The 22503-nt window shown below is 48.2% G+C and overlaps 1 protein-coding gene across 1 annotated transcript; it reads right to left on the bottom strand.

Annotated features, from left to right (window-relative positions):
• Window positions 1-7701: 7701 nt before the first annotated feature.
• On the bottom strand, window positions 7702-13865 carry CATIP (ciliogenesis associated TTC17 interacting protein). Its single transcript, XM_055345428.1, has 10 exons — window positions 13841-13865; window positions 13597-13689; window positions 12775-12975; window positions 12454-12509; window positions 11687-11773; window positions 11325-11492; window positions 9978-10102; window positions 8849-8925; window positions 8450-8538; window positions 7702-8088 (listed from the first exon to the last, which is right to left on the bottom strand). Exons 1-10 carry the CDS (start codon window positions 13863-13865, stop codon window positions 7858-7860), a joined length of 1152 nt encoding a protein of 383 aa, XP_055201403.1. The 3' UTR covers window positions 7702-7857.
• Between the last annotated feature and the right edge of the window lie 8638 nt (window positions 13866-22503).

Raw genomic sequence — 22503 nt, 5'->3', positions numbered from 1 at the left:
CCCTCAGGCTTGCCTTGGACTTGAACTTAGACCATTGACTCTCCTGATTCTCGGGCCTTCGGACTCAGACTGGAATTGCATGTACCGTCAGTGTACCTGGGCCTCCAGCCTGCAGATCTTGGGACTCCTCAGTCTCCATACTCATGTGAACCAAGTCTTTAGTATCTTTCTATCTATCCATCTTTGTTTTCTTTCTTTTTCTTTCTTTCTTTCTTTCTTTCTTTCTTTCTTTCTTTCTTTCTTTCTTTTTTAAGATTTTATTTATTCATGGGAAACACAGGGAAAGAGGCAGAGACACAGGCAGAGGGAGAGGCAGGCTCCTCTGCTGGGAACCCAACATGGGACTCAATGGGGACCTGAGCTGAGGGTAGACGCTCAACCACTGAGCCACCCAGGCGCACTATCATCTATATTTTTCTGTTGGTTCTGTTTCTCTGGAGAACACTAGGGTAGACTCAGCAAGGATAACTGATTAATAACTGATCAATATCTGCCCAACCTCTACCTTATGGAAGAGGCAGTGCAGTGTGATAGTTAAGAGCAGAGTTTCCTGGCAGAGTTTTCAGCAAGTGGGGAGCTACTGAGCTAGAGCTCCAGAAATCTCCATGGCAGTCCCCTTGGACCTGGAACTGCCGCTGAATCCTAAACCCTGTGGGTTTAGGGTGAGCTTTCATGAAGAAATTTCCTCAAAATGGATTACAGACTTAAAAGTAGATATAAAACTAAAAATTTTAAGATAAAAGTTGGAGAGAATCTTCAGGATCCAGGACTAGACAAAGACTTAGACTTAACACCAAAAGCATGATCCATAAAGGAAAAAAATTGATAAATTTGGCCTCAACAAAATTACCAGCATTTGCTCTGTGCAAGGTCCTTTTAAGAGGATGAAAAGACAAACTAAATACTCAGAGAAAATATTTGCAAACCACATATCTGACAAAGAGAAAAATCTCTTACTACTTACTTAACAGTGAAAAACCAAGCTATTCGGTTAGAAAGGGGCAAAAATCATGAACAGACATTTCACCAAATAGGATGTACAGATGGCACACAAACTCATGGAAAGATGTTCAGCGTCAGCCATCAGGGAACTGCAAATTAGAATCATAATGAGATATTGCTACACTCCTATTGGACTGGCTAAAAGAAAAACGAAACAGTCACAATACCAAATATTGACAATGATGTGGAGAAACTAGATCCCTCATTTGAAGGTAAAATGCTACAGCCACTCTGGACATAGTTAGGGGATTTCTTAAAAAAATAAAAATGCAGCTTACCATATGATCTAGCAACTGCACTGTCGGGCATTTTTTCCCAGAGAAATGGTTCATGTTCACACAGAAATGTGCACACAAATTCTTATAGCAGCTTTATTTGTAATAGCCCAAACTGGAAGCAACCCACATTGTCCTTTACTAGGGGAAGGGTTAATCAAACTATGGTGTATCTAAACCGTAGAACATACTCCTGGGCGTTAATCCCAGAGAAACTAAAACCAACATAGGTTTGAACATAAGTGTGAACATACACACAAAAATCTGTATATAAGTTGCAGTGTTATTTTTTTAAAAGATTTTATTTATTTATTCATGAGAGACACAGAGAGAGAGGCAGAGACATAGGCAGAGGGAGAAGCAGGCTCCATGGAAGGAGCCTGATGTGGGACTCTATCCTGGGACTCTGGGATCACACCCTGAGCCGAAGGCAGGCGCTCAACCGCTGAGCCACCCAGGCGTCCCTCCAGTGTTATTTGTGATAGTTAAATATTAGAATTAGCCCAAATGTCCTTTGACAGGAGAATGGTTAAACTAATGGCTGTACAGACCATGGAATACAGCTCCACAATAAAAGAAACGAACCACTGATACAATTACTTGGATGAATCTCCAGGAAATCATGCTGAGTGAAAAAAAGTTTGTCTCAGAAGGTTACAAATATATTGTTCCATTTACAGAACATTTTTGCAATGACAAAATTTTGGAAGTGAAAGTCAGATTAGTGGCCGCCAGTGGGTATGGCATCTAGCTTCAGTTCAGGTTGTGACCCTGGGAACACAACCTGAGCCGAAGATAGTTGCTCAATCGACTGAGCCACCCAGGTGCCCCTAAACCCCTAGTTTCAATACAACCAGGATACTGACATTGACATAATCCACTGATCATTTTCAGATTTCCTGTTTTATTTCTGCTCATCTGTGTGTGTGTGTGTGTGTCTGTATGTGTGTGTATGTGTGAAGTCCTATACAATTTTATCACGTGTGTAGGTTTGTGGGTCCACCACCAAGGTCAAGATACTTGAACAGTTCTAATACCAAAAGGATCCTTCAAGTTACCCTCCCATAGACACCCTCACCTCTCTCTCTACCCTCCACCATACCCATTGGCTTGCTCTCTCCTCTCTCTGTCAAATAAGTAAATAAAGTATTATTAAAAAGTTAAAAAAATAAAAAGGAAAGTCTGGTACATACTATAACATGGATAAGTTTTGAAAACATTATGCTAGGTAAAATAAGCCAGACACAAAAGGACAAGTATGAGTCCATTTACATGAGTACTCAGCACAGACATATAGAGACAAAAAGTAAAACGATGATTTCCAGGAGCTAGGGGAAGGGAGAAGGAGCAGTTCCTCTTCAATGGGTTTAGAGTTTAGTCTAGGACACTAGCAATGTTCCGGAAATGGATGATGGTGATGGTTGCACAACAGTGTGAATAGCCTTAATATCACTGAATTATACACCTAAAGAGGGTTAAAGGGTAAATTTTATATATATCTTGGCACCTCCCAAAAAGTGGGAGAAAAAAAATCCTGGCTGTAATATTGTATAACGAGTACTGCAAGATGTTAGCACTGTTGGGAGGTGGGCAAAGTGTACATGAGATCTCTCTTTATTTTTTTCCTACAGATATGTGGGAATCTGCAGTGATCTTAATATTTAAAGTGGAAGAAAAGGTGGGTTTTATTGAATGGATATTACACCTCAATAACATTGATTAAAAACAAAACGAAGGGGATCCCTGGGTGGCGCAGCGGTTTAGCGCCTGCCTTTGGCCCAGGGCGCGATCCTGGAGACCCGGGATCGAATCCCACGTCGGGCTCCCGGTGCATGGAGCCTGCTTCTCCCTCTGCCTGTGTCTCTGCCTCTCTCTCTCTCTCTCTCTCTCTCTCTCTACTCTCTCTCTCTCTGTGTGACTATCATAAATAAATAAAAATTAAAAAAAAAATGAAAAGAAAAAAAAACAAAAAACAAAAAACAGGACTTCTGGAATTAAATGGCCTGGGTTTGAATCTTACTTTTACTAGCTCTGTGACTCAGGTAAGTTCCTTAGGCCCTCAGTTTCCTTGCCTGGAAAGTAGTGATAATAAAAGTACTCACCCCAAAGAGTGTTTGTGAAGCCCAAGAAATGCACCTAGCACTCTGCAGCTGGTTGCTCCCTGCCCGCCACTTTTTTTTTTAATTTCTAAGGTTTTATTTATTCATGAGAGACACACAGAGAGAGGGGCAGAGAAGAGACATAGGCAGAGGGAGAAGCAAGCTCCCTCCAAGCAGGACTCGACCTCAGGACCCCGGGATCACAACCTGAGCCAAAGGCAGATGCACAACCACTGAGCCCCCCCCCGGGTGCCCTGATGGTTGCTCCTATAAATGGGCTTCCGAAGTCCGCAGCCACCGCCAGTCCTTCGGAACCCCAGATGCGTTTTCTGCTGCAAACGTTGCTGCCTCTGGTGGTTTGGTTCCCAGACTTGCCCACCCAAGCCTTTGGATTCGGCAGCTAGAACATTCAGGGCTCCCTCCCTCTCACCTCTGGGACTCTGCACATGCTGCTTCCTCCACAAGCACCCTTGACACCCTTTGTCTGGCAAACGGCCTTATGTCCCTCAGGAGGCAGCATTGGGGTGACCTCTTCCAGGAAGCCCTCCTTGATTTCTCCAGAATTGGGTTGTGGGCTCCCTCAGCGCAACGCCCTTGCCATGTGCCACAGGAGTGAGGTTGCTGTCTGGGAGAGCAGGGAGGGAATGGGCAGTTTCTGGGAGCTCGGGGAAGGGGAAGGATGGGGTACAGCCCAGCCTACTATGGGAGTATCTGCAGCAGGAAGATGCGTCTTCTCTCTACTGAGATCTGTGTCCAGAGAGCCACATCTGATCTGTGTATCAGAGTGAATTTACACGTGTACTCGAGCCAGATCCCTGGGCCCAAATCCTGGCTCTGCCACCAGCCAGTGCATGGTCTTGGCCTTAAGCTTTCCTGCATCTGTAAAATGGGCACAAGACTAGATCCGCCCTCACACGGCTGTTGTGAGAATCTCACAAATTACCGTGTGTAGAGGGATCAAAACAACACGTGCTACCTAGCGCTCGCTCAGTAATAATATTGTCGTTCATTGCCCGCTGCCCTCCACCCCGGGCTCCCACGCCTGGTCCCGTGCACGTTACACACCACTGTCCCAGGTATGCGTTTCCTTCTCGGCGCTTCCCGTGGTCTGGGGTCCAGGCTGAGTGTGGGCCACGCGGATTGGGGTGGCCCTGATGCTCCCACGGTACCCCCAGATCCTAGCCCAGTGCTTGGTGCCTCGTAAGTGCTCAGTGCTTGATTCTCCTCCACCCAGAGACATATACGCTTTGGGGTGAGGGAGCGAGAGGAAGGGGTCATCGAAGTTCTGGGGGGCAAATCATAAGATGGAAAAACGAACCCGTTTTGCAAAGGATGTCATGGGGCGGCGGGGCAGTGGGCTCATTCGTGAGTCACTGGACACAAGGGAGCTCAGCAGAGGAAGGATGTCAGTGGGTCAGATGTCACTGGCCTCCTTCCTGCCTGAGCACTGGGGACTGGAGGGGACTCTCAGGAGCCCTGTCGGAATGTTCTGGGTGCACTGAGCTGAGCCCTTGGGTTTCAGTTCTGCACAGATGAAATGAACTTGCCCGGGTGGGGAGCCCTCTGCCACCCGGGCCCGTCTACCTCACGATGACTGAGCATTCTGTCCCCCCACCTCTCCTGCCCTATTGTGCTCCAGCCTTCCTGGCCCTCTGACTGCAGTGGGCCATGCTCAGGAGCCCTCGTCCTGCGGTTCCCTCTGCCTGGAGTGCTTTTCCCACAGCTCTCCACAGGTCTGACCCCTTGTTATTCATTCAGGTCCCAGCTCACCCGAGACACCAGGAAGGCCCTCTCTGAAGTCTCCACCCTCAACCCTCCAACTCTGAGTCACTTTCTACCCAAGACTTGGCCTTATTTTTCCCCCCATAAATCTCCAAAACTGCACATATGAAATTACTTCTTGTGTTTATCTGTCTCCCCATGCCACCTGTAAGCATCATGAGGACAGGAGCTTTTGTCCTGTCACTGACCAGAACATTCCTGGCACGTGGAAGGGACCTGGTATTTGTTGAGCTGAGTGTCAGGTTGGATGGAGACACCTTACCCTCTAGAGCTGTTGCCGTCCAATACGGCAGCTGGGGGTCACATTTGGTCAAACTGAAACCAAAATTAAAGCAAAGTCTAGTTCCTCACTCATATTAACCACATTTCTAGTGCTCAGTGGCCACATAAGGCTAATGGCTATCGTGTGAGACATTACAAATACAGAACATTCCCATCATTGCAGAAAGTTCTGGGGCACAGCACTGCTCTAGACCATAAATACACATTGCCTTCCTACTTCTACTCTTCATTCACACCACTTTCTCTGCCTGGAATGCTTTAGCTGATCATTAATAAAAATCCTACATGTCTAGGGGCGCCTGGGTGGCTCAGTAGGTTAAGTGACCGACTCTTGATTTCGGCTCAGGCCATGATCTCAGGGACCTGGGATCAAGCCCCAAGACTGGCTCTGCGCTCTGTGGGGAGTCAGCTTGAGGATTCTCTCTCTCTCCCTCTCCCTTTGCCCCTTCCTCCCACCCTCTGCTCGTGTTCTCTCTCTCAAATAGATAAATAAATCTCTAAAAAAATTATGGTAGGGGGACACCTGGGTGGCTCAGTGGTTGAGCATCTGCCTTCAGTTCAGGTCGTGATCTGGGGTCCTGGGATCGAGTTGGGTGGATCGGGTGGATCCACAGGGATCCTGCTTCTCCCTCTGCCTGTGTCTCTGCCCCTCTCTGTGTGTCTCTCATGAATAAATAAATAAAATCTTTGAAAAAAAATTATGGTAGATCCATCAAAAATAGAAGACTGTGTAATGCCATGGAACTCTTTCAAAATATATTGTTAAACGAAAGAAAGCCAGCTTTAATACGGGGGGAAATGTCACAAAACATGAGAAGATTGGGGCCAGAAGTTTCCAGCTTTATCTGGAATGTTTAAAATTCTTTTTTTTATGTTTAAAACTTTTAAGGAACATAATTAAGTATGTAATTATCAGTTAATGAGCATGTATTACTGTATGGTCTCATTTTTGTTTTAAAAAAAGTTCCCTCGGAATTTTAAAGACCAGATCAAACGTCTTACATAAAAGTGCTTGACGTGGGGGCGCCTGGCTGGGTCAGTCAGAAGAGCATGTGACTCCCGATCTTGGGGTCAGGAGTTTGAGCCCCACCTTGGGTGTAGAGATTACTTAAAAAAAAAAGAATTTAAAACAAGTGCTTAACATGAAGCTAATATAATGCTGTACCACAACTACAAGAATAAAAAAAAAAGGTAATGTCCAAAAACTCCTTGACAGAGTACATGCTAAAGGAACACAGGCCACTTTTACGCATCAAAAAGAGTAAAGAGGATATTTGCCAAAAAACCTCTAGGTTGAGAAGTTGGGGTGAATTCACTTTTTTCTTTTGGTTCAGATTTCTCTAGTGAACATGAATTTCTTTTGAAATAAGGACTGGGGACAATAAAAGATGTTGTTAAAAATTCTTTAAGGCTCAACTCAAGGGAGAACTCATGGGCCTTGCTACCTTGAGTCTGGAGTTGCAGCCACCGTCATCACGGGTAGAGCTTCTTGGTGGGGGGGGGGGGGTCCCTCAGCTGGAAGATGCCCGCCCATGAGTGCCTACATGGAAGGATGGAGACTGCACCCCCCCCTTGCCAGCTGTCCTGGAGGGGGTTGCCTAATATTTGCCAATGAGCCGTGGCCAGCCCATTGGCTGTACTGACATTGTATAAGGAGGAGCCTAAAGGACCCCATCATCCCTTGCCTCTCCTTTGTTCTCAGGGAGTCATTAACTGGGGACCTTGCACGCAGTTTGGGGGTTCCTGTGTGTCAGGGGAAAAGGAGGTGGTGTGTGACAGCTGGAGACCCGGGTGTTTTGGGAGGCTTCAGAAGTGATGAGTGAGGCCGCTGGTCATCCAGATCCCCCCCAAGCCCTGCTCTTTTTCTTGGGTGGGGGGATGGGGAGGTGGAAGCAGGGTAATTCATTCTATTAGTGGCATCCAGAAGGATTCTGAGTGCCCAGAAGCCTTGCCCGTCCGTCCCTACTAACCTGGTGACTAAGAGCGTGAGTTTTGGCTCTGGTCCGACTCCCATTCCCTAAGTACTAAGCCTCTAAGCTACTTAACCTTTTCCGCGCCTCTATTTTCTTCTCTGTCAAATAGGGATATTGATGTTATAGGGATATTGATGATACAGGGATACTGATGATATAGGGATTTGATGATACCGTCTCAGAAGAAGCCTGAGATTCGCTGATGAACCCTGTTAACCCTGTTCCTCTTTTCAAGCCAAGACAAGACTCTGGCCAGGGAAGGTTCCCGCGCCCACAGCGGAAGCGCGGGGCCGGGGCCCATTTATTCCCCCCACCCCCGCCCCCGCAAAAAAAAAAAAAAAAACCCACAGCGGGTAAGGCGCGCCTCCGGGGGGAGTCCCGCCGGGTCCCCGCTGCGTCCCCGCGACGCCCGGCCTCCCGCACCCGCACCCGCAGCCGCAGGCCCTAGGCGGGGGGGCGCCCGGGGCTCGGCGAGCGGAATGGGCTGCGCCGGGTGGAGGAGCGCAGGGCGGGCGGCGGCGGGCGGCGGCTCGCGAAGGGCCCGAAGTGCTCGGCGGCGAAGGCGACCACGTCGCGGGGCTGGCGCAGCAGCAGGAAGAGCAGGAAGTCGGCGACCAGCGCCCGGGCCTCGGGGTGCTGCCGCAGGTAGCCGGCGTGCCTGACGCGGAGCTCCTCCTGGCGGGGCCGAGCCTGAGCGGGACCGGGAACCCCGCCCCCCGCGCCCCCCGCGCCCCCCGCGCCCCCGGCACCCCGCACCCCCCGCGCCCCCGGCACCCCGCGACCCCCGGCACCCCGCGACCCCGCACCCCGGCACCCCGTGCCATCCCCGCACTCCGCTTCCCCAGCACCCCGCGCCCCCACCTCGGCACCCCTCGCCCTTCGGCACCCCGCGCCCCCCTGGTACCCCCCGTCCCCATCTCGGCTCCCTGCGCCCCGCACCCCTCGCCGCGGGGCTTCCCCGCCTTCACGGGATTCATTTCAAGGAGGCTTCCGCGACGGGAGAGGGGGACCCCAGGTTGGCTGCAGCCCCCCTCACCTTCCGGTCCAGGAACCTCGAGGAGAGCTCCAGATCCTCCTCCCACACCAGGGGCTTCTTCCCAAATACCGGGCGGGGCTCAATCTCCTCTGGGTGGGCAGAGAGGAAGGCTGCACACGCTGGCCCCAGAACCTTCCCGGATACACAGGGGCTGCCCCAGAACGGCCACACCGGCCACCCGCAGGCTCGGTAAAGCCCCGGGGTTCTGCTCAGATGGCTGGAAGGCCTTCCCTGCTCAAGGAGCCTCCCCTAGTGGCCTTGGGGTTAGGGGCTGGGGGGCAGAGCTTCCCCCACCCGGTTCAGGTTCTGATCCCACACTCAGCCCAGCCTCTGCACCCTGGGGGGCCCCAGGATTTCCCACCTCTCCCTCACTCTCCCCCAGCCAGAGGCTTCACTCACCCTTCTCCCTCAAGACAGGCATCTTGGGGATCATGCAGTAGCCGGGGGAACCCACCTGGATTCTCTTGGCCAGGTGCCTGGAATACAACGCGCGTGTGAGAGTGGGAGTCTTCCCAGACCAGCCCGCTCCCCTGAGGGGCGACCTGGGGGCCTCCCTTTACTGCTGCTTCCCCAACACCCCTATTTATCTTTCAGTTCCAGGGTTGTGTTCATGTCTAGGCCCCCAGATAGCAGCCCCTGCTTTTCAAACTGGGTCTTGCTCATGCCCTTGGACATGTGTGCTGGTGTGCCAGGGCTGGCACGAGAACTTTAGCACCAAAAATACCATGAGCCTCCAGCTAGGGGACACTCAAGATAGAAACAACATGCCAGGGGCGCCTGGGGACTCAGTGGTTGAGCATCTGCCTTCGGCTCAGGTTGCGATCCCAGGGTCCTGGAATTCTGGGATCCTGAGGTCGAGTCCCATTTGGGGCTCCCTGCATGGAGCCTGCTTCTCCCTCTGCCTGTGTCTCTGCCTCTCTGTATGTCTCTCATGAATAAATAAATAAAATCTTAAAAAAAAAAAGAAACAACATGCTAAGTTATCAAATAAAGAAAGCCAACAATCCAATTACTTTTCCCCCCAGTGTAATGATTATTATATCAATACCTCTTTGGAAATTTCAAGAAGTAAATTCTTACCCCCCACCCCCCACCCCAAATTATCTCATAATTTGGTGCCTGTGCCGGGCTGCTGACAGCTTGGCAGTGTGCCAGGATGCTTTCCCCCAGCACATGGATTCTATCTAATGTCAAGTTGTTCAAAACTTGTTGCTTTTCAGCATTACGGCCCCCGCCCCCCGGCCCCGGCAGCTGTTTGGGCGGCTAGGCCTTAGGCCTCGGCCGGTCAGCATTGACCGGCTCAGCCATTCAGGGCTCCTTGGTGAGCATCAGGTGAATGCGTGGGCATTGCGCATGGTGCAGGAGGAAATACGTGAAGAAAGAGTGAGTGGTGTGGATCAAGCAAGGGGGCACGCTTCCTGGGGGCATCCCACAGACAGTAGTCCCCCTTCAGCCCGGGCCGCCCCGCGGTCCAGCACCCATGCTCCCGCTCCACACTGCCCCCTGGCCGCCACTGTCAGTAGCTCACCCGTCCGAGAGCAGGTAAAACTGACAGGAGCTGGGGACACCTTTCACCGAGTGGACGGTCTGCTCCACGATGAACACTCGCACCTGCTGGCGGTCCACTTCAATGGTCTGGAAGCCCAGGGCTTGCTGGCAGCAGCCAAAAAGGAGGGAAGGAGGTGAGGGGGATGCCCACCAACCAGGATCTCCCCCAAATCTCACCCTGGCCCTTTTCCACATCTTGCCACTTCCTTCCTTGTTTATCAGTGATAAGCAACTCTTGGCTGTCCAGATCCTCAGGCACCACGGGATTTCAGTTGCACTTAAGTGGGTGGAGCCCCCCCCCCACGTTGCTGCACCCCAGCCCTCCCCGCATCATCTCGATGACCAACTGCTTCCAGCTGGCAGATTCAGTTACAGGGATGAGGGGTGAGGAAGGGGGGCAGGGAGAGTGGGGAGTTGGGCTATTTGAGGGAGGGGCACCTGATGCTTTTGGGGGGGGGTTGATTGAGATCTGTGGCTGCAGGCAGGCTGCTCTGTTGTGAAAACTTAAACCCTTGGAGCAGCTGCGGCCATGGGCAGAAAGTGCTGATATAAAACATGTGTTTCAAAGAAGGCGGGGTGGAGGGGGGAGTGACATGGCTTGTTAGTGTCAAACACATTGCTGTTTGTCACGTTTGTCATGATAGAAAAGACTAGAATGTCATTTACAAATTAGCCCCAGAATGTGTGTTTAGAGGCACAGCTTTAAAGATCCCACATTAAAAAAAAAAAAAAATCCCACATTGCAGGGCACCCGGGTGACTCAGTGGTTGAGCATCTGCCTTCGGCTCAGGGTGTGATCCCGGGGTCCTGGGATCGAGTCCCACATCAGGCTCCCTACAGGGAGCCTGCTTCTCCCTCTGCCCATGTCTCTGCCTCTCTCTCTGTGTCTCATGAATAAATAAATTAATTAATTAATCAAAAAAACCCTCCCACATTGCAGGAAGTCCTAGGTATGTTGATTATGAAGTTTTAACCACAAGAAAAGGAAAAAAAAGGGGGGGGGGAACCCTTCAGGTCTGAGACATAATCAAAGAACATTTAAGTGCAGTTGGAAATGGTGCGTTAAAAAAATATCTTTCAAAGCAGCCCTCTGCTGTGTTTCTGTCTCCTGGACTGACTTCTGTGCGACAAGCTTTGCTTCTCTCAACTGCTCCCAGCTTGGGTCCCTCCACTCCAGGCCTCCTGCGCCACTCGTGATGGTGATCGGCCGACAACCGTGCAAGTCCCACTTGCATGGGCCCAGCCCACCGCCCTCCTACCCCAGCCCACCTCGCCGCCCCTTCGGATTTTCCCCAGGCCAACTCCCCCACCCGGAGAGACCCCTCACGTAAGTGGAGTAGCACAGTTTGCCCTCCGTGTCCAAGGCGAGGAAGCGGGCATTGTTGGGCACCGTCTGCCGCCAGGCCATCACCCTCAGCAATACCAGGTTGGCAGCCTGGGAGATGAAGCCTACGGTTGAGCTCCCCGGGAAAAAAGTCACTTCGGTCTTCATTTCCTGTTCAGGAGAGATCTGGGTTGGGGACATGGATCTGGGAAGGGGTGGGGAGGATGGGAAAGCCAAGCGTGGGCACGTCTAGGGTCCCTGCTGAGTCTCCCTGCCAGGCTTCTGGCCTGACCCAGTCCACACCCCCCTCCCCTTGGCTTCGAAGAGGACGCAGGGTACAGCTCCTACCTGCCTCTCACCCTCACCTCACCCTCCTTGACGCTCCTGGTCATGGTCAGCTGGTCATCCTGCTTCACCAAACTCATCTTGTGCTCCATGGGGAGGATGTGAAACTAAGGGCCAAGGGGAGAATCAGGAGCTCACCCCGCTGCACCCGAACAGCGCCCCCCCAACACCAGGTCACTGTGCCTGTTCTCCTTTATGAATGAGAAAACAGAGGGAAATTTGTAGAAAGGTCTTCCCTATGTAGTGAGGTTCAAGAACAGAAGGCATGTGATCATGTCATACAAAGTGAAAAGGCAAATGCGCTTCAGAATACAGGTTTTCAAAGATGGGGATGGTTTCTGCGGGAAAGTTTTTGGGCATCAGTGGTTTCCAGTGTGTAAAACCGGTTGTGTCCCAGAAGTCAATGAGGTGGCTGGGGATGGGCACGGGAGGCAAGGAGCAGGAGGCCTTGGAGGCAAGGTGGTGACAGGCCCTTGGGAAATGCCAGGCTCTGGGAAGGCCAGACCATGGGGCCCCCAGAGAGATGCTGGGCTTTGGGCCTGGAGGAGGCCCCGGGTGGACTGGACCCAGGGTTTCTGTGTTAGGAGAAGGTCATGAGAAGCAACCTGCTGCCCCGGATGGGTTGGTTTCCATGCTATGCATGGTGAGGATTGCAGAGGAACCAGAAGAGAGTTGGGGTGACCTCCACTGAGCCCCTGACCCCTGCCCATGTTCTTTCCTCCCTCCCTCCCAGGGTCTCCATTCTCTCACCCCAGTTTGGGGTCCAGGCTGGGGCCCTAGGAGGTACCTTGATGAACTCCTGACTATGTTGCTCCATGATATGCAGTTTCCACGACAGGTAACCTGGGGCCGGGAGGAGAAGGCTGCTGTCACCGTCACCCTGTCACCCCATCACCGGGGACAGGCCAGGCGGGAGGGTGGCGGGAGGCTGGACAAGTCAGGCGGAGTGAGACCACAGGGAAAACTAAGTGGCTTCCTTGCCCTAAGTCTGTGATCAACTTCCTCATCACCCCCCTAAACACACCCGCTTTACTGCCTTCTGGTCCCAATGTGAAGCCCAGGGTGGGTCCTGAGCGAGGGTCCTAGGGGTGGGGGCGGGGGAGCTTGCCCAGGAGGGAGTTCCCGCAGAGCATTCTGTCCATGAAGCCGCGGCTGAAGGCGTGCACCAGGATGCACGAGGACATCATGCCCAGCTCGTCTTTGTATTTTCCTCTCTGCACCTCAATGGTCAGCTCTCCCTCGGGCTCCCCCGTGTCCGAGACCATGGCCAGCGTCTCAGAGAACATCAACATCTGCAGCTCCTCCTGTTCTGTGGGGGGAGGGTCCCGTGGGCACAGATGAAGCCCTAGGTCCTGGGCCTCAACTCCCTGACTGTCCCTCCAGCAGGGCCCCACAGTCTGCACCCACCCCTTCCTCATCCCCCATGTCCCAGGCAGCTCCTGCCTACCCTCCGTTGGCCCCAGCAGGTGAAGACCTCCCTGCCCCCCCCCCCCGCCAGTCCCCGTGGCCTTGGGGTCTTCCCTCCACAGTTTTCAACACTGGGTGTTATACTATATATTGGCAAATCGAACTTCAAAAAAATTATATATATAAACAAATAGGGGGTGCCTGGGTGGCTCAGTCGGTTAAGCATCTGCCTTCGGCTCAGATCATGGTCTCAGGGTCCTGGGATGGAGCTCTGCCTGGGACTCCCTGCTCAGTGGGGAGCCTGCTTCTCCCTCTCCCTCTGGGCTCTCGCTCACTCGCTCACTGGTTCACTCTCTCTCAAATAAATAAATAATTAAACAGTAAGTCCTTAAAAAAATTATCAACAAATAGGCCTTGCACCCTTTCTGAGTGCCAGGGCCAGCAAGGCTCAGCGAGACCAGCCGGGCCTGCACCCTGCACCCCTGCCCCCCGCGCTCCCACCGCCCCCACTGTCCAGGCTCACGGAGGTTGCTGAGGAAGTGGATGGCTTCAGCATTGGCCTCTGGGGCTGCCAGGCTCCCTTGGGCTGGAGGCTGGTGGTCCTTGTCTCTGTGGCCTAGGGAGGGAGGAGAGGCTGAGATGGCAACCTTGGGGAGAGGGACAGGGGTCCCCAAAGCAGAATTCTCCAAGGCCACCCCAGGGAGGATCATGAGGGAGAAGAGGAGGAGATGCCGCTCCAATATCCATCCCAGCAGCCCTCTTCCCACCTGTGGATTGAAGTTTAGAGGACATGCTGCCTTCAGCTACCCCGTCAGTGTCTAGTTGTCTCCCTGGCAACCGGATGCCAGAGACCGCCTCTTAAAGGGCCATCAACACACCTCACAAAACACCCAGACCTTGGAGGCAATGGTGGGCTGGAGCTCAGACCATGCCTGGAGTATTATCTTGCAGAGGGAGCATACGATATGACAGGGAGGTGACATGGGTCATTAGGATGACTTTAGGGAGCACCTGGCTGGCTCAGTCAGAGGAGCATGTGACTCTTGATCTCAGGGTGGTGAGTTTGAGCCCCATGGTGGGTATAGAGATTACTAAGACAACAATGACGACGACGACAACAACAACAACAACAACAATAAGCTTTAAAAAGCCAGATTGACCTTGGAAGTTGTGGCCTTGAGTCAGATATGGCCTCACACGCGTAGAACCCACTTGGATGTCATATGAGAGCAATGGTGGTAACAATGACAATCACAGCAAACCTTTCAGCCTCGCTCACCGGAGGCCTGGCACTGTTCTGGAGGGCTGCACGCGTGTGTGCAATCATTCAGTATTCAGACTAACCCTGTGAGTAGGATCTTTTTTCCTTGCACTTTATGGCTGAGAAATCGTTGGGGTCTTTCCTAATGTCACACAGCTGATACAGTTGACCCTTGAGCAGCATGGGTTTGAGCTGCCTGGTCCACTAATATGTGGATGTTTTTCAGTAAATATGCTACAGTGCTCTAACTGTATTCTCTTTATGATTTCTTTTTAAAAAATAATTAATTAATTAATTACATTATTTTTTGTGGGGGGACAAAGGGAGAGGGAAAGAGAGACTCTCAAGCAGACTCTCTGCCAAGCATGGAGCCCAATGCGGGGCTCCATCTCAAGACCCCGAGATCATGCCCTGAGCCGAAATCAAGAGTCCAACACTTAACGACTGAGCCACCTAGGCGCCTCTCTTCCTTATGACTTCTTTTTTTTTTTTTTTTAAAGATTTATTTATTTATTTATTTATTTATTTATTTATTTATTTATGATAGACATAGAGAGAGAGGCAGAGACACAGGAGGAGGGAGAAGCAGGCTCCATACTGGGAGCCCAACGTGGGACTCAATCCCGGGACTCCAGGATCACGTCCTGGGCCAAAGCAGGCGCCAAACGGCTGGGCCACCCTTCCTTATGACTTCTTAACAACATTTTCTCTAGCTTACTTTATTGGGAGAACACAGTATATAATACATAGATCATATAAAACATGTGTTAACTGTTTCTGTTATTTGTAAGACTTTGGGTCAATAGTAGGCTACGAGTAGTTAAATTTTGGAGGAGTCAAAAGTTATACTTAAATTTTATTTTTTTAAACCAGTGCTCAGTTTCGTTTTTTTTTGTTTATTTACTTATTTAACTAATGTCTACACCCATTGTGGGTCCCTAACTCATGAACTTGAGATCAAGAGTCGCATCCTCCTCCCAGTGAACCAACGAGGTACCCCTATGCTGGAATCTTCAACTGTGCAGGAAAGAGGGGATTGTCAGCACACCTCACCCCCGTGTTGTTCAAGGGTCAACCGTAATTGACAGAGCCACGACTCAACCCAAGGCAGTGTGGCTCCTAGAGAGAATTCAAAGAAAATGAAACAGCAAATAGACAATACACTGAATCCAAACAAGCGGTGCCATAGAGTAGGTAGTGATTAGTGACAAAGATGAAAATTGAATTATGATAGGTGGGACTCAAGCCCCAGGCCGTGGGCTATCTGGTCCACACCTTGTAAGTGTTTGAGTCTACATCATAGTGGCTCTAAAAAGGGGCTCAGCCTGACAGAGTTACAAAAAAAGAAAAATAGTGTCCAAAAGCCTCAGTCACCTAAGGAATTGCCCTCCATCCCCAACCCTAGTACTCAGGAAGATAATTTTCCAATGTCTTCTCATTGGAAGGTAGTTATCTATCAACTTCAGGAAGATTTAGAATCACATGCAGAATTGTTTGAGACAATAAAAGTAGCAATATTAATTTGTATGTGTGTCACACTGTGCATATTTGGTATTTCAAATTCTTTAAAATAATTTGGCATGGGAGGGGGCTTAAAAGATAAGACATGAGGGGCACCTGGGTGGCTCAGCGATGAAGCATCTGACTTTGGCTCGGGTCATGATCTCAGGGTCCTGTGATCAAGCCCTGTGTCAGGCTCCCTGCTCAGCAGGGAGTCTACTTGTCCCTCTCTCTCTGCCCTTCCCCCTGCTTGATCTCTTTGTCTCTCTTTCTCTCTTAAGTAAATAAATAAATAAAATCTTTTTAAAAAGAAAAGAAAAGTTTTGAGATTCTAATTTATATCAAGCAGTTGAATGGCACTTGGCTGGCTCAGATGTAGACGGTGGAACTCTTGATCTTGGTGGTTGTGAGTTTGAGCCCCATGTTAGGTGTAAGAGAATACTTATAGAATCAAATAAATAGGGATGCCTGGGTGGCTCAGGGGTTGAGCGTCTGCCTTTGGCTCAGGGTGTGATTCCAGGATCCAGGTTTGAGTCCCATATCGGGCTCCTTGGGGGAGGCCTGCTTCTCCCTCTGCCTGTGTCCCTGCCTCTGTGTGTGTGTTATGAATAAATAAAGATCTTTTAAAAAGGAATAAAATAAATTAAATTAAATATTTAAAAAAGAAATTAGTTGAATAATTTAATTATTTTAAAAAAGATTTTATTTATTTATTCATGAGAGACACACGGAGAGAGGCAGAGACACAGGCAGAGGGAGAAGCAGGCTCCATTCCATGCAGGGAGCTTGACGTGGGACTCAATCCCGGGTCTCCAGGACCACACCCTGGGCTGAAGGAGGCACTAAACCGCTGAGCCACCCGGGCTGCCCTGAATAATTGATTTAAATTGAATTCTGAAGTTAAATTCTTACTGGAATTGAAAGTAGAACCAAAATATTTTTTAAAAACCTTAAAATTTGCTCCATTCATTCATTCATTCATTCATTTTATTTAGTTTCATTCATTTATTTTTAAGTAAGATCCACACCCAGTATGGAGCCCAACCTGGAGCCTGAACTCATGACCCTGAGATCAAAACCTGAACTGATATGATACCAAGATTATGTTCAACTCTATAGCAACAAATTAGGCAATCTGGGAGAAATGGATGCATTCCTAGAGATGAATAAACTACCAAAACTGAAACAGGAAGAAGTAGAAAATCTGAACAGACCCTTGCTGAATAGAGAGCAAGAAAATTGCAGCAGTCATCAAACGCCTCCCAACAAACAAGAGTCTAGGGCCAGATGGCCTCCCAGGGGAATTCTACCAAATATTTAAAGAATTAAACCTATTCTTCTGAAGCTGTTTCAAAAATAGAAATGGGAGGAAAACTTCCAAACTCTTTCTATGAAGCCAGCATTACCTTGATCCTAAAACCAGACAAAGACCCCACCAAAAAAGGGGAATTACAGACCAATATCCCTGATGAACACGGATGCCAAATTCTCACCAAAATACTAGCCAATAGGATCCAACAGTACATTAAAAGGATTTTTACCACAACCAAATGGGATTTATTCCTGGACTGCAAGGTTGGTTCAACATCCAGAAATCAGTCAATGTGATACATCACATTAATAAAAGGAAGGACAAGAACCATATGACCTTCTCAACAGATGCAGAAAAAGCATTTGACAAACTACAGCATCCTTTCTTGATAAAAACTCTTCACAGTGTAGGGATAGAGGGAACATACCTCAATATCATAAAAGTTATATATCAAAAGTGCCACAGCAAATATCATCCTCAATGGGGAAAAACGGAGAGCTTCCCCTTAAGGTCAGGAACATAGCAGGGATGTCCACTGTCACCATTGCTGTTCAACATAGTACTAGAAGTCCTAGCCTCAGCAATCAGACAACAAAAAGAAATAAAAGGCATCCAAACTGGCAAAGAAGTCAAAGTCTCACTCTTTGCCGATGACATGATACCCTATATGGAAAACCCAAAAGACTTGACCCCAAAATTGCTAGAACTCATACAGGAATTCAGCAAAGTGTCAGGATATAAAATCATTGCACAGAAATCAATTGTATTTCTATACACTAACAATGAGATTAAAAAAAGAGAAATTAAGGAATCCATCCCATTTATAATTGTACCCCAAACCATAAGATACCCAGGAATAAACCTAACCAAAGAGGCAAAAGATCTGTACTCAGAAAGCTACAGAACACTCATGAAAGAAAAGGAGGAAGAGACAAAGAAATGGAAAAACATTCCATGTTCATGGATCGGAAGAACAAATATTGTTAAAATGTCTATGCTACCCAGAGCAATCTATACATTCAATGCAATCCCTATCAAAATACCATCAACTTATTTCACCGAGTTGGAACAAATAATCCTAAAATTTGTATGGAACCAGAAAAGACCCCATAGAGCCAAAGGAATATTGAAAAAGAAAACCAAAACTGGTGGCATAACAATTCTGGATTTCAAGCTCTATTACAAAGCTGTGATCATCAATACAGTATGGTCCTGGCACAAAAACAGACCCATAGATCAATGGAACAGAATAAAGAACCCAGCCATGGACCCTCAATTCTATGGTCAACTAATCTTTGACAAAGCAGGAAAAATATTCAATGGAAAAAAGACAGTCTCTTCAACAAATGGTGCTGGGAAAACTGGACAGCCACAGGCAGAAAAATGAAACTGGACCATTTCCTGGCATCATACACAAAAATAGACTCAAAATGGATGAAAGACCTAAATGTGAGACAGGAATCCGTCAAAATCCTAGAGAACACAGGCAGCAGCCTCTGTGATCTTGGCCATAGCAGCTTCTTGCCAGACACTTCTCCAAAGACAAGGGAGACAAAGGCAAAAATGAACTATTGGGACTTCATTAAGATAAAGTGCCTAGTGGACAAAACCAAAAGGCAACCTACAGAATGGGAGATGTTTGCAAAGGCATTATCAGATAAAGGGCTAGTATCCAAAGTCTACAAAGAACTTATCAGGGGCGCCTGGGTGGCTCAGTCGGTTAAGTGGCTGCCTCCTGCTCAGGTCATGATCCCAGGGTCCTGGGATAGAGCCCCGCAATGGGCTCCCTGCTAGCCAGGAAGCCTGCTTCTCCGTCTCCCTCTGCCACTCCCCCTGCTTGTGTTCCCTCACTCTCTCTGTTAAATAAATAATTTTTTTAAAAAAGAACTTAATCAAACCCAACACCCAAAGAACAAATAGTCCAATCAAGAAATGGACAGAAAATCTGAACAGACATTTCTCCAAAGAAGACATACAAATGGCCAACAGACACATGAAAAAATGTTCATCACTTGGCATCAGGGAAATCAAATAAAAACTACAATATACCACCTCACCCCAGTCAGAATGGCTAAAATTAACAAGTCAGGAAAGGACAGATGTTGGCAATGATGCAGAGAAAGGGGAACCCTCTTACACCATTGGTGTGAACGCAAGCTGATGCAGTCCCTCTGGAAAGCAGAATGGAGGTTCCTCAAAAAGTTGAAAACAGAGCTACCCTACCCCCCAGCAATTGCATACTAGGTATTTACCCCAAAGATAAAAATGTAGTGATCCAAAGGGGCACCCTCAACCCCATGTCTATAGCAGCACTGTCCACAGTAGCCAAATTGTGGAAAGAGCCCCAATGTCCATTGACAGATGAATGAATAAAGAAGCTGTGGTAAATACATGCAATGGAATACTACTCAGCCATCAAAAATGAAATCTTGCCATTTGCAATGACATGGATGAAACTAGAGGGTTATCATGCTAAGTGAAATAAGTCAATCAGAGAAAGAGTTATCATATGATCTCATGAGGAATTTAAGAATCAAAACAGGATCATAGAGGAAGTGAGGAAAAAATAAAGCAAGACGAAATCAGAGAGGGAGACAAACCATAAGAGACTCTTAATCACAGGAAACAAACTGAAGGTCGCTGGACAGGAGGTGAGAGTGGGGGGCATGGGGTAACTGGGGGACGGGCATTAAGGAGGGCACGTGATGTGATGAGCACTGGGTGTTATATAAGACTGATGAATCACCGAACTCCACCTCTGAAGCCAATAATATATGTTAATTAATTCGATTTAAATAAAAATTTAAAATAATATAAAAACATTTAAATTTGCTTAATTACTTAATTAATTAGCTAATTTTTAAGTAGGCTCCACACCCAGTGTGCAGCCCAACCTGGGGCCTGAACTCACTACCCTGAGATCAAGACTTGAGCTGATACCAAGATTTGGACACTGAACCGACTGAGCCACCCAAGTGCCCTCAAATTTGTTATATTTATATGTTTACTTTTTATTAGATTGCAGTGAAAGTACTTGGGAGGCTGATTTCTCTCTCCCTTTTTTTTTAAAGATAATTGAATTCTTCTTATTTTACTTTTTCCAGCTTTATGAGATATAATTGACATATAACAATTATTTGCTTTTAAAAAGGAAGTAGAATATCGAGGATGAATAAATACAACATAAACTGCTTAAACCATTTGCAGTTTTGAAAAGAGGACCAATTATTAATCATTAATCATGATTAACATGTGCTAGATTTCTGATTAAAAAGTGACTCAGGGAATGCCTGGGTGGCTCAGCGGTTGAGCGTCTGCCTTTGGCTCAGGGTGATCCCAGAGTCTCAGGATCAAGTCCCACATTGGGTTTCCTGCATGGAGCCTGCTTCTCCCTCTGCATGTGTCTCTGCCTTTCTCTCTCTCTCCCCCTCCCTCTGTGTCTCTCATGAATAAATAAATAAAATCTTAAAAAAAAAAGAAATAACAGTATTGGATAGAAGCATTATATTTAACAACAACAACAAAAATGACTCAGAAGTTGAACTTAAAAGTTTAAAAAAATGTTTACGTTTTAAAATTTGCAATTTAGGAAATTGAGCCATCCAGGTGCTCCTAATTTTATTTGCCATTTAAATTTTATTTTGACTATTCATTTTAAAAGCGAAAGTGAATTCTGAAGAAGCCTTTCTCTGCACGTGAGATACTGTCAGTGGCATTAAGAAAACTCACAACTACTTTAGGAGGTGGTTTGTTACTTCCTCAAAAAGTTAAATGTGGAGTTACTATATGACTCGGCAATTCCACTCCTAGGTCTATACCCGAGAGAACTGAAAGCATCTCTCTGCACAACAACCTGTACACAGATGTTCACAGCACCTGATGCATGGTAGCCGAAAAATGGAAACAACCCAACTGTCAACTGACAAATGGATAAACAAAATGTGGTGCATATCCCCACAATGCAATATTATTCAACCATAAGGAGAGTAGATGTGAACTACTGCCATGTGCTCCGACGTGAACCTTGAGGATATGCCGAGGGAGAGGAGCTGGTCACAAAAGACCACATATTGTCTGATGCCACGTATGTGAAACGTCCAGAGCAGGTAAATCTGTGGAGACAGAGAGATCAGTGGTCGCCTGGTGTGGGTACGCAGAGGCATGGAGTCACATCAAGTGTGCACAGGCTTTCATCTGGGGATGAATGAAAATGTCCTAAGATTAGATTGTGGGGTCCCTGGGTGGCCCAGTCAGTTCAGCATCTGACTCTTGGTTTTGGCTCAGGTTGTGCTTGTGATCACAGGATTGTGGGATCAAGCTCCATGGTGAGCTCTGTGCTCAGCGCGGAATCTGCTTAGGTTTCTCTCTCTCCCTCTGCTCCCCCCCCCCACGCATGCTCTCTCTGTCTCTGTCTCTCTCAAATAAATAAATATATCTTAAAACAAAATTAGACTGTGATGGTCACAAAACAGTGCATATACTAAAAACTACTTAATTGTACACTTTAAAAGGATGAATTTTGTGTTATGGAAATGATAGCTTGATAAAGTTGTTTTTTTTCTTTTTTAAATTTTTATTTATTTATGATAGTCACACAGAGAGAGAGAGAGAGAGGCAGAGACACAGGCAGAGGGAGAAGCAGGCTCCATGCACCGGGAGCCCAACGTGGGATTCGATCCCGGGTCCCCAGGATCGTGCCCTGGGCCAAAGGCAGGCACCAAACCGCTGCGCCACCCAGGGATCCCTAAAGTTCTTAATAAAAGAGAGAAGATTTATTTTAAAAAAAATTTTATTTATTTATTCACTAGAGACACAGAGAGAGAGGCAGAGACACAGGCAGAGGGAGAAGTGGGCTCCCTGGGGAGAGCCTGATGCAGGACTCGATCCCAGGACCCCAGGATCATGACCTGAGCTGAAGGCAGACGCTCAACCACTGAGATACCCAGGCACCCCAAGATAGAAGATTTAAATAAGGTCTACAAAAAGCAAACTCTATCACTTTCTTATGTAAATTATATAAAATTGGAAACATTTTTTTGATTATTAGGACAAAGTCGGAAAAAAAAGAAGCACATTATGGTCTAGATGCTCTTTAAGGGGTGCCCACGTAGTTCCGTCCCTACTGTACACCCTCTTCCTGGCCTGAGGGCAGATTTGCTCCCAGAGCCCTCTACCCCTTAGAGTTGCCCCCCTCCTCCCTCCCCTTTCCTTGGTCAGGCCCTTGGAGCTGCACAGGACTGCCACCTCCCTGCGCACACAGGCTCCCAGCCCTGGGAGAACCAGGTTCTTTCTCCCCGCCCCTCCCAAGAACCCCCCCATTCATGCTGGCTGTTTCCTGCTAGAAGAGAAAGAAGTTT

Source organism: Nyctereutes procyonoides, unplaced genomic scaffold (genome assembly GCF_905146905.1).
Source record: "Nyctereutes procyonoides isolate TBG_1078 unplaced genomic scaffold, NYPRO_anot_genome, whole genome shotgun sequence".
Classification (NCBI taxonomy): Eukaryota; Metazoa; Chordata; class Mammalia; order Carnivora; family Canidae; genus Nyctereutes; species Nyctereutes procyonoides.
The sequence above is the reverse complement of the archived record's forward strand: the minus strand, read 5'-3'. Positions and strand labels throughout refer to the sequence as shown.

Coding starts and splice junctions, on each gene's coding strand:
- CATIP (XM_055345428.1), bottom strand. CDS start 13,865: ATGTCCTCTAAACTTCAATCCACAG. Junction 11,493..11,686: donor GGAGCGTCAAGGAGGGTGAG/GTGAGGGTGAGA, acceptor TCTCCTGAACAG/GAAATGAAGACCGAAGTGAC. Junction 10,103..11,324: donor AACTGTGCTACTCCACTTAC/GTGAGGGGTCTC, acceptor GGCTGCTGCCAG/CAAGCCCTGGGCTTCCAGAC.